The 12,513-nt window shown below is 41.3% G+C and overlaps 1 protein-coding gene across 6 annotated transcripts in view; it reads left to right on the top strand.

Moving 5' to 3' along the window:
- The first annotated feature begins 476 nt into the window (after window positions 1-476).
- ctnnd1 (catenin (cadherin-associated protein), delta 1) overlaps window positions 477-12,513 on the top strand; it is a 99,633-nt gene continuing 87,596 nt past the window's right edge. For 4 of the 6 annotated variants that reach the window (XM_042485093.1, XM_042485094.1, XM_042485095.1 and 1 more), the window contains exons 1-5: window positions 477-551; window positions 685-819; window positions 10,249-10,396; window positions 12,110-12,184; window positions 12,316-12,441. In XM_042485093.1, coding sequence (XP_042341027.1) covers window positions 10,256-10,396; window positions 12,110-12,184; window positions 12,316-12,441 — 342 coding nt within the window. In that variant the 5' untranslated portion in view covers window positions 477-551; window positions 685-819; window positions 10,249-10,255. Of the gene's footprint in view, window positions 552-684; window positions 820-8,430; window positions 8,794-10,248; window positions 10,397-12,109; window positions 12,185-12,315; window positions 12,442-12,513 lie in introns of those variants that run through there. The other 2 variants (XM_042485096.1, XM_042485092.1) reach the window with 2 other exon arrangements.

Here is a 12,513-nt window from a genome sequence, read left to right as displayed (position 1 = left end):
AAAAGCAGTTTTGAAAAGGTGAATTTTGATAAGTGTTTTGAACTGGGAGAGGTCAGTGCAGCTCCAGATGCTCAGCATCAGAGGAGCGGATGGTGCAAGGAGTGAGGAATGAGCTGGTTGCTGAGGTGGGGGGATCGCAGGAGCAGGAGTGAATGAGCAAACGAACAGCAGAGTTCTAACAGGAGAGGGCAGTGCTGGTGATGTTCAGGGAGGATTCCAGACTGGAGAGATGAATGGTGTGGCTGAATGTGTCAAAGGCCGCTGTAAAGTCGAGAAGGACGAGAATACTGAGGGTACCAAAGTCTGAGGAGAGGAGGTCATTGGTGACTTTGAGGAGAACTGTTTCTGTGCTGTGTTGTGAGCGGAATCCAGAATAAAGTGATTTGAACAGGCTATTGGAAGTGAGGTGGGTTTTGAGTTGAGAGATTTGAAAAAAACGCCCCGCCCCCCGGCTCTTCTATTCTCCTTCGCTCAGCCCCGCCTCTCCCCTCCAGTGGAGAGGAAGAGCAGAGACAAATGAACTACAAGCCAAACCAGGGGAGAAAGGATTGGTGGGTCTTATTTACCGTAACTACTACGAGTGCCCTCGCCCTGCGGTGGACACTTTATTTGTGCAGTTGTAAGGTGTTTGGCCAGTGGGGCGCGATTTTTTTGTCTAATTGCAACTCACTTATTGTCCGACAGGCGGGTGGAGGTGTGGATCGTGTCAGCACAGCAGCGGCAGCAATAGCAGCAACAGCTCTCCACTTGGCTAGGCCTGAATCCTCCTCGCAATCACTAATGGACTTTGAAAAACAAGCCTTAGAGTCTCCGGAATAGGTAACGACCTGCCTTTGATATTTCGCGCTCGGTTCCGCTGGGTTGGGGTTGGGATTGTTGTTGGTGGAAAGAGAAATGATCCTTAATTTGGTTAACTTGGTTTGTTGTATGTGCAGTGTACGCAAGCTAGCTATCATAGCAAGAGCTAATTTTACGAGCCTCGGTGTATTCCATCCTTAGCATGATGAATAACTAATCTAGAGTGAGACTCGGGAAAGTTAAGTAGGCCTACACCACGTAACGCGAATGGGCTGGTTTGCAGATGGCTGATACAACGTTATTGTTATAATATTTCAATAACATTAACGTTTCATGACTAGTCCTTGCGGCTTGTTGCCCTCAAAAAATCAAAGCAGCAACATTTAATCATACTTTTGTGCGAGCTGGGAGGTATTCAGGACAGGTGCGAGTACAAGGAAGTAACTGGGCCATTCAGGTTGGACTCAAAGTCCATTCTCAGTTTACTTATCAATTTGCCGTTATGTATTTTACCTGAGACGCCCACTCTCTGCGGACGGTGAAGAGACAAGGTTCCATTCGGGCTATTATGCTTGCAGAGCGAGTGCTCTGCTGCTTTTAACTTTGGTGCTCTTAAAGTCTGTTGTGAAAACACAGTTTAATGGTTCAGCAGCTATGTTTTGATGTGCCACGCGGGAGAGGATGGGGACAGGGGGCGGTGGCGGAGCAACGAGGTGGTAAAACAGCGAAAACCTGTTGTGTTGGTCTGGATATGTGGGTGTGGTAAGGTGGCAGGCGTGTTTGTGTTTTGATAATGTAGTTCAGGCTAAATCTGCCTTGCCGGATCATTCTCGGAGTAGGCTTGCAGTCGTGGTTTTCATGAGTTTAGGCATGTGACGTAGCACAGCAACAACATACACATAAACCTGTTTGGTAGCTTGTCGAAAGTAACCATGAATTGTTAATTTTTAAGTTAGTTTAGTCAGCAGCATGGTGAGTCTCAGTGTAGCATGCTTGTTGCTTGGGCATGCTTGTCATGATCTCTAAATACCTTGCAGGCGTGGCTGCATTGAGACTGAGACAGAAATGGAAAAGATTGTGAGCAAGTTTGGACAAGCTTTCTCAGAAATGTCCCTTCTGTAGTATTTAAAGGGGAGAGGCATAACATTTTTAAGTAAATTTTGTTTGTCGGGCCTGGTCCCTTGGTGCTTTGCCAGGTGTTTTAATGAGGGCTATCATTTGTAAGCCCCTGTAATGATGGGCTTTCAAAGTACACCAGGGGTGTGTCCCTCAGTCACTGGGTTTTCTTTTTTATGCTCTCTCTCTCTCTCTCTCTTCCCCTTCACACACACTTCGGGTGCTTTTCATTACACTGACCTAAATCCTCGTGTCCCTCATTCGCCTTCTCTTCCCGCGTTTTCAGTCTCTCTCACAGGAGGTGCGAGCTGAGGAGTCGAGGAAGAGATGCAAAAAGAAGGGGAAGGGGTGCTTTTAATTACGCTAACCTGACTCCAAGCTTCCTTCACTCGCCTTAAGTCCCTCCCACAGGAGATGTGAGCGGAGGAGCCCAGGAGGAGATGCGAGGAGAGAGGAGGTTAAACTGTGTAATGAGAAATCTTTGGTTCCACAGGGTCAGGCCTGTTTCTCATAGCCGCGTGTCAGAAGTGCATGACTTTAGCCTCGCTGAAATGCAGCGTGTTTCATGCTAGTTGTGTTCACGAGGGCTGAAACGATTCCTCGAATAATTCGAGTAACTGGATTACAAAAAATGATCGAGGAATATTCTCTGCTTCGAGGAATCGTTTAAATTTGCCAGCTCAAAGCATGGTATTTCGCCCGGAGTACTTTTAATGCGGCACAACGAGCTGACGTCACGCACGTAAAGGAAGAAGAAAGAGGCGGCGGATATGTTTGGTTTTAACCATGGATGTAGAGGTAACGACGAAGAAGGCGACGAAAGCGAAGGAAAAGGCAGAAAATGTCAAAAGTGTGGGAGCATTTCAAGCTGGACACCAAGGCGAACACTGCGTGTATTCACTGTAAGACAGCGCTTGTATACCACAACAGTACGTCTTCAATGCTGCAGCATCTCCACCGAAGGCACCCTGTTTACTCCGAGAGCGGAGGACCGTCACCCGAGACAAGGCAAAATTAAGTTAACGTAGCGCTAATTAATGAGATTAACGTTACTGTACCTTGCTAACATAACGTTAGCCCTGCGGAGGGCTAGGTTTCTATTAATTATAACTACTGTCGATGCGTGGCTAACGTGCCTTTCATACAGGCTTTATTTAATCTGTAAAAACACAGCGCTGTAGAGTGATGAGGGTGGAAAATAAAAACATAATAAAGCTAACTGGGTAGTTAAAAAAGGAAACCAATGGTTCATTATTAGGTGAAATGTCTTATTGTCTCATGTATATTTATAATTGCTCTTTAACTAAACAAAAATATGTTTTATCCGATTACTCGATTTATTGATGGAATTTTCAGTAGAATACTCGATTACTAAAATATTCGATAGCTGCAGCCCTAGTGTTCACACATGCAGCATTGTTGCAACGTTGCTGCCACATTGCTGCCCGCAGATATTAGTACCGTATTTTCATATTTATAACCACAAATTCCACTCATTTATGAAGTTGTGCAAGGTCATGCACAGCTGACAAAACAAAATGCCATGTATCAGCAACTGATGGTATTCTGTCCACAGAGACACTGTCAGAGGGCTTTTGTTTTGAAAGGGAAGCAGGGAAGTTGGAGTAAAACAAACGTCTTTGTCTTTCCTCATCTCTGTGACAGAGAGAGACTTTTAAACTGCAGTACAAAATGGTATAGTTTTCCAAGTTTTCATTAAATAGTAATAGAAATATACAGAGGAGAAGATAAGACAGTCTAAGATCCCATATAATGAATGAGCAAGTATAGTTGACTTTTCCTTTAGAAAAATCTATATTTTTATTGGTAACATTGCAAAAGACTCTGTGAAGTGAGCACTAAGATAGTGATTTGGGGGCCTGGGGCCACAGGCACATTGCCTTACTTTCAACCTTTCTCTAATTCAGAATGTTGGCAGGCTGTTGGCAGCTATAGAAGAAATAGGCTTATTTAAAACTGTTTTTCTCAAGAACAATGATTATTAGCACACAGTAGAAGTTCAAGTCAGAGTCTTGCAGTCAGAGGTAGGCGTATTATCAGCACATTATACTTAATTTTACTTGAAGTTTGTTTAAGATGGAGCTTTTAATTCTTATGTAATGCTGGATCGTGTGATAAATAATAATGCATCATATGTTTATTACACTCCAACACACTGTGGTCAAATGAAACCATGTCAGTGAACTTTCAGGTCAAAAAATAAATAAAAAAAACAGGGAAGCAAAAAAACAAAATAATTGTTCATTAAGCACAATTTGAGTGAAATGTTCAATTAACCGTGATATTGATTTTAGGTATCAACGCTCTGCCCTACTAGACACAGCAGTGAGTGCATGAGGGGACGGTTATCAGGCAGATTGAACAATGTACACCAAAATTACAACAATTTCCTATTTTGTGGCGAGAAGACATCAAAATTGTATGGCCCGTAACGGGAAAACTGTAAAAGTTCAGGTTTCACGGACCTGTGACAACTTTTCATCACCAAGGGGTTGAAAATGGACACACCAACTCTTAAGTCGATCTGATTAATGCTGTAGGAGAAGATGGCAAAAGTATGAGGCCTGAAATTGCCAAAATTGAGCACAAAATTCAAAATAGCTAATCCCCTGTTGACTTTAGGGGATGGGTCTGAGAGGCTTTTTTGTTTGTCTTTGCATGATACATAAGTGTACTGCATTTCATAATTGTAGGTGAAACTAAATGTGAACTTCCCATAGTTCCTGTGGAGCCATTTTGCCACGCCCATTTCTGAAGACCCCAAAATACAAGATTTTTCGCCAGTCTGGATGAGCGTAGCAATTTTCATGGAGTTTTTGGGCATGTTTAGACTTCCAAAAATGCAATTCATTGGAGAGAATGCTGCACTCATTGAGTGAGATATTTCACACAATGTAGTACTTCTTATGACCACTAGGTGGTGCCGGAGAACACAAAATCAAAGTCATCCTGGTCTACATCATTTGTAGACCAAAGCATGTTAAATCAAACGATAATTGTGTTACAAGGTATACTTCCTGTTGCCAGCAGAAGGCGCATTGAGTATCATAGTTAACTGACATGTTGATGTTTTCAGGGCTGCAACCTGATCACAACTGCAAAAAATGTGGGGCTAATCCGTAAAGGCAAACTGAAATTAGAGCAGCTTCCTATTTGGTTGCGAATACTACATTGCCACGGCAACAGTGTTCATTAAAAACATATGAGCTTCACAAGGAGGCATCATAGAGGTCTTAAAGCAGCTTTTGTTACCAAGTTTAAGCTGACTGTGGTCAACCTGTAAGTGGATGCACCTAAAAATATAAATCATGTGACTTCCTGTTTCCAGTAGGTAGCAGTATGCCGATTAGTCAAATGAACCATGCAAATGTTATCAGGTTGGGACTCAAGCATGAGAAGTCTGGGGGCAGATTGGCCAATGTCTGATTGAGCTACTACAACTTCCTGTTTCATGGCGACATCAAAGTTGAAAACCTAGCCACACCCCCATTGTATGATGAAAACTCAGAAACTGAATAACTTTCGATGTCCCGTGATCTTACATTTCAGTGAAAGTCTGAACAAGCAGGCAGAGAGTTTCGATCCTTCAGTTAGATATTTAATGTGGGGTAATACCTCCTGTGGCCCGTGGCGCTAGAAACCACGTAAAATGTACATCATCTTGGTCTACATAATTTGTGGACCAAACCATGTTTATGTCAAAGTATAGTTGTGTCAAGAGTATTACTCTCTTTTTCCAGTTGGTGGCACTGTGATCATCATACTTAATTGACATGTTGATGTGTTCAGGGCTGCACCTTGATCACACCTGTAAAATTTGGGTCCGATCGGTTGATGCAAACTGAAGTTCTAACAACTTCCTGTTTGGCGGCGAAGACCATGTTGCCATGGCAACAATGTTCATAAAAAACCTATTAAATCACAAGCAGGCATTGTCATGGTCTTAAAGCTTTTCTTACGGGGTTTGAGCTGAGTACAGTCAACTTGGAAGGAGGTGCACATCAAAATATAAAACGTGTAACTCCCTGTCTCCAGTAGGTGGCGCTATTATGATAACTCAATTGAGCCATTCAGGTGTGTTCAGGGCGTGACTCTTTATCAAGCAGTAGAAGTTTTTGGGAGATTGCACGATGTTAGGGTGAGATACGACAACTTCCTGTTTCATGGCGAAACATCAAAGTTGGAAACCAAGTCACGCCCACATGGTGTGACGAAAACTCATTTTTTAAATCAGTTCTTATATCAAATGTCTTAAGGTGTCATGGAACACATTTGAAGTCAACTGGGTGAAGTGAAATCTGTAGGAGATATACTACATCAGAGAATAACGTGATTTTCATGCCATTACTTGTTGCCAGTAGGTGGCACAGAAATGGTAAGGGTTATCATGTAGGTGTGTTCAGGATGGGACTGTCATCAAATGTGACGTTTGGTGCATATTGAACCATGTCTCTTAGAGTTATTAACTACTTCCTGTTTACCTCCTGGTTCATGGCGAGACATGGACATTTTTGGCCCAATAATGACCACACATTTTAATAACTTTTGACGACCAAGTCCTTCTGAGAAGATGTTTCATCTTGGGGTGTTACATGTGCCTACCAATTTTGGTTAATGTAGGTGAAAGCAGAGGCGGGGGCTGTTTCACACAAATGTAATAGGGGGTGTCCTGAGCCATTTTTTCAAACTTGCGCCTGAGACCCTTAAAATATTTTTTCAACAGACCTGATAAAGCTGCCAAATTTCATGGTGTAGTAATTCAAGTTGCCACTAGATGTCAGCAGAGGGGAGACAAATTCAATGTCACCTTTGTGTACATCATTTGTATCATGTAAATCCAATGATAATTGTCCCTCAAGGCTTACTTCCTTTTGCGAGTAGGTGGTGCTATTATGACTAGTGGATATTGTCATACTGATATGTTCAGGGCGGGATCCTAATGAAACCTTAGTTTTTTTGAGCATGTTCAGACCTCCAAAAATGCAATTCATTTGAGAGAAAAATAATAATAACAATTCTTTGCATTCCAAGAGGGTCCTCGCACCGTTCAGCACTGGGGCCCTAATTAAAGCTGCAAGCAGCGATGAACGGGCCTTTGCACCCCTACGCAAGTCGGGGCTACTGGCGAGACTCCAAGTGATGTAATCGTTCATTTCAGTGAAAGTCGGAAAAAGTATGCAGAGAGTTTGGACATTTCACATGTTGTAGTACTTCCTGTGGCCACTAGGTGGCGCTGGAAGCCACACAAAATCTACGTCATCTTGGTCTAAATCATTTGTAGACCAAGCCATGTAAATAATTTCATGTAAATCAAAGGATAGTTGTGTTATGAGGCTCACTTCTTTTTTCCAATTGGTGGTGCTGTGAGTATCATACTTCATTGACATGTTGATGTGAATTGCTGATGATTTGAAGTCAATCGGATAAACTCGCATGTCATTTCTATGTCATTTCCTGTTGCCAGAAGAGGGGGCTATAAGTAATAGTAACAATTGTCATGTAGGTGTGTTCAGGGCAAGACTGTCATCCAACATGTGGAGTTTTTAGTGCAGATTGGACCATGTCCCTTAGAGTTATAAAGCACTTACTGTTTACGTCCCGGTTCATGGTGAGACATTGATAATTGTCAGCCAAGTAACCCCAGAACAGTGAAAGTCAGAAAAAGTAGGAAGAGAGTTTCGATCCTTCAGTTAAATATTTCATATGGGGTAATACTTCCTGTGGCCAGTGGGTGGTGCTGGAGACCACACAAAATGTACATCATCTGGTTTACATCATATGTAGACCAAACCATGTAAATGTCATGTAAATCAAAGTATAGTTGTCTTAAGAGGTTCACTTCTTTTTTTTCCCAGTTGGTGGCACTGAATTGACATGTTGATGTGTACAAGGCTGCACGTTGATCTCAGCTGTAACATTTGGGGCCAATCGGTTGATGCAAAGTGAATTTGCAACAACTTCCTGTTTGGCGGCAAATACCAGGTTGCTAAGGTGATGGTCACTAAGGTGATGAACCAGGAAGTACCCTCCCCCTTGGGTACTTCCTGGTTCATGGCGAGACATGGAAATGTTTGGCCCAGTAACGGCCACAGTGTGATGAAAACTCACAAATTTAATAACTTTTGATGTCCCACGCCTTCTGAGAGGATTTCTTAAATTTGAAGTCAATTGGATGAAATCTGTAGGAGAAAACTGAATTATAATGACCCTTCTTAAAGGACAAAAATACACCATTATTTTATTTTTACATGCAGGTGGGGCTGCTTGATAAAGGCGAAAATCATAAACATGATTATTTTGGTCAATACTGAAATCATGATTACTTACCAGGATTACTCACTGACTTTGTAAACATGTTGCATTTATTGAACATAAAAGACTGTTGAACATTAATTTCCCTTAATACTTTTACAATAGAGCTTCTTTTGATGCCTTAATTTAAGTCCTGTTGAGTTGCTTTGTATAATTTGTGTCCTTAACTGACGACTGCTCTGGGGTTGTCCTTTTCTCCTTTTGTTTGTTTTATGATTTGGTCATAGGCCAATTTGTGTTTAAACTTAAGCTTATTGATAAGATTTGATGCATGTGATACAGACACCACCATGTCGCAAATCTTGCATTTTATTCATTTTTGTTCCATGTCGGATGCCTCATATCGAAAGTGTTCCCGCACAACAGAATTGTTCTGCCTAATTTGCTCCCCAAACGCTGTTGCTCTCCGTCTGTCATCTTTCCTTGTGCTGATACAACTTGCTTTCTGGTAGTATCGGCTGCATGTGATGAGTTTAGGCTGAGGGATGGAGGGGCCAAAATGCGCAGGCCCATGGCATTCAGGGCACAAGACAAGACGAAATACAGGTACACTTGCAAATAATTGTTTTTTCTCGATTACATTGTTTTTGTAATTGTCAGCAGTCGAAATTGAAATTTGATTAATTGCACAGCCCTACATGCAGACTTTATGTCCTTTATATTTATATATTTAATATATTTATATTTATATATATATATATATATATATATATATATATATATATATATATATATATATATATATATATATATATATATATATATATATTTATATATTTATATATATATATATATATATATATATATATATATTATGGGAGTAGCAGAGAGACAGCATTAATCAGTTTTTCTGTTTAATTTTTGAGGGAGGGATATTTGTTCTCAGCAGGCAAAATACATTTACAGTATGTATGCATTTATATTTTTCTTGTGCTACAATGCTTGTAAATACTCACAACCCACAGTGTTAAGTAACAAAGCATTACCTAACAGTGCTTAAGAATGACCTCTTTAATGCATTGAAGGATGTATGATATTTACAAAGCTACCAACATAAATTATAAAGCTAATGACGTAATTCTAAAGAATAACAACTCATAGCTCATAGACATAGTAATTATACGCGGGGTGCCCAGGTGAGTTACTGGGTGCCTTACAGCCCTTTGTGTCTTTAACATTGATATGAGGAAGGTATCTGCCAGACTGATTCTGTTTTCAGTTGCTTGTTATATATATATATATTTTTTTTACCTTGGAATGCAGGATAATGCTTCCATAGCACTATCTGACACTAGATCATTGATTGAAATCCAAAAAAGACCATTGACCAGCCTATTTTTTATGACTTTTTCTGTTTGAATTGCCATCCATTGTTATAGTAAGTGGCATAATAGAAAAATGAGGTCTGCCAAATGTGGTAATGCGATGCTGTCTCTGAATGCTCTCACACTTGCACTAGTCCTTCATCTAGTTTTCACTTTTTTCTTTCTATTTTTTAACAATGCACAACAGAAGGTGAAGAAATGCACCAATTAAGTGACAGTAATGTTCCCTCATCCATGATCTGCAGTCCCACCATGTCCTGGCAATGAATGATCACTTTTGCAGATAAATCCTTCAGTAGTGAGCTCTTTCTTAACACTTGCTTTTGATTCAGTGTTTCTTGCTCGTATTCTGTCTGATCACACTTTTTCTTTGTACCTGCTTCTTTATCTCCTGTGCTTTCTCTTGCTTTATTTATCTTACCTTGCTTTGCCCTCCTGTGTCAGCCCCTGCTTCTTTTTAACCTTTAAAATTCAACATCATTAGTGCTTTAATGTGTGCATTAACAAATGTGCACGATGCCAGGGCCCCTCTGACTTTATATGTGCTTGGGGGACTCAGCCTTGCTCTATGTCTTTTCTTCAATTACATCCTGGTGTTGGTTGAATGTTTCTACTCTATGTTGTTGACCTTGTCCTGTCCTTTCCTGTCCTTTCCTTTCTCGTGCTCTGCTCTCAGTGTGTGAATGGAGCAGTGTGCCAGTACGGCCTCCCTGCTGGCCTCAATGCGGGAGCAGGAGAGGCAGTTTGAGATGCTGAGCCGAGCTCTGGAGGAGGAGCGGAGGTCATGTGACAGAACCCTGCCCCGCCCCCTCCCCAACATGCAGGTAACACGGAACCAACCCTGCCTGCATTTCCTCCCACCTTCACGCACATTTTTCATTGAAAGGTCACTTGGATTCACCCTTGATCCACATGAGTGCATCTGTTGTCATCACCATGGTCACCTCCATCCCATGTGTGTGGACTGGCTGGATAGCAGCAGAACCTAAACCAAACCTGTAGGAAAAAATACCTCCTTGGTAGGTTTTAGTCAAATTGGAGTCTTGAAATGTACTTGAATTAAACTTGAATTTTGGGAGTTAAACATAGTGAAATAAAGCGAGTCAAGCACCTTTCAATACTGCCTTCCTGAGGAGGTGATTTTCAGTCTCTGCTGCTTCTCACATTATATATTGTTTCCTTCCTCCATTGTGGTGGATGTCTAATTCAACATCCTCATCGTCATTCTTGCCCTCCACCAATCAAGATTAACAATGTAACCCATCATGTTTGTCTTGACCTTCACCATGGGAAATTGCATGCAGGGTAATGTCTTTGATGATATCTGATATTGGGCTTTTTCTAAGCCTCTCTAAGTAGCTGAGATACACTTTGTCAGCCATGTGGTTTATTTATAATTTGTTTTATTTATTTCAGGTAAAAGGAAGACACCCCTCAGCTGTTTTTTGAGTGGGCTTAAATCCATTAATGTGGAAAAGGGTTTAGCCATACTTGTTTCCTCAGCTATGAACTCTTTGTAAAAAAAAAAAAAAGCAACAAACTTGATCTCTGACATGAATAAACTGGTGTACAATGTGCACACACAAAAGCATACTTAAAGACCTGAGGCAACCTTTGAAACACACTGGGTCCTCTCACTTGTTCACTTTACCTTTTTCATTATTGCATTGGAGCACACATTTCCTGGTAAAAATCCCAGTCCAAGGTAATTTCAGTGGTTGATAAGGAGCAGAAATATAGGAACAGTGTGTGTTATTGTGAAAGCAGAACAGAAATGTGGGGTATGCTGGTTCTTATCTTTGCTGTATGTGTTTACATAGCCCATAGGTCTCAGAATGTCTCTGCTTCTCTCCCAGATAACATAACATGACCTTAGTCTTTACTGACAGGTTCCCACATGCTCATATCTGCCTGGCACTTTTTTACTCTTCTCTTTGACTGAGCCCTTATCTGAACTCAGGAGTGTGTTCATTTGCTTAAAGTCTTGTTTTTGTGATCTAGGCCTGAGTGGCACTTTTAAAGGCTGTTATTGCGCCCCCCAGAAGTATTTTTTCTAGATACAACATCTATGTCACCATAAGACAACTTTACTCCATGTCTGAATTGCTGTCGAGCAATTTGCCCACTGGCTGCACCCCCATAGTAGTGGAGTTTAACTGCAGAGATGGCTGTAGAGATGCATAGAACTGGCCCCTGTGGTTGGAATGCGAAGTGCACCACACTCATCACCATTCCTGGGCAGACAATGCTGTTGCTTTATACTCATAAAAGAAAGACGTTTGTGTCTTTGTCTCTCTGTGGCTCATTATTAATTTCATAGCTTATTATTTCATCCTTTAATTGTATTATCACATTGAATTCATAGGATTGTTGGCTAAGTGAGTTCCATTCAGTGGTTTGTGATAGGGCTGAAGTGCAAAAGTAAATCCTCTATGTCCAGCACCCACTCTACTGCACACTTGGATGTGCATGTCATTCAAACTTTTCTTTACCTTTATGTGTGTTGGATCTTCTCGTGTGTGTTGTCCTTCCTGCAGAACAGCCGCATTCTCTGTGATGCAGACATAGAGAGGCTCACACTGAACGAGAGTTACATCAACGGGACACATCACGTAAGCATCTTTCAGATCCCTTTCTCTCAGCTATTTTATTCCTAATGATTGTATGGTTTGAAGGTCACACATGGTTATCCCATGTGTGACCTTCATGTGAGTTTCTCTCTGAAATTTGTGTGCATATGCAGTTCAGGATGGAGCCTGGCCAGGTGGTGCAGGAGACATACACAGTGGAGGAAGATCCTCAGGAGGCACCACCTGTTGTCTCTGTGAAGGCCAGTGAAGATGGGACCACGCGATGCACAGAAACTACGGTAACACGAGTTAAATAACAAATAAACTTTGTTACAAGGGATAGTTTGGGATTTTTTTAAGTGGGGCTGTAT

The sequence above is a fragment of the Plectropomus leopardus genome, chromosome 4 (genome assembly GCF_008729295.1).
Source record: "Plectropomus leopardus isolate mb chromosome 4, YSFRI_Pleo_2.0, whole genome shotgun sequence".
Lineage (NCBI taxonomy): Eukaryota > Metazoa > Chordata > Actinopteri > Perciformes > Serranidae > Plectropomus > Plectropomus leopardus.
The sequence above is the reverse complement of the archived record's forward strand: the minus strand, read 5'-3'. Positions and strand labels throughout refer to the sequence as shown.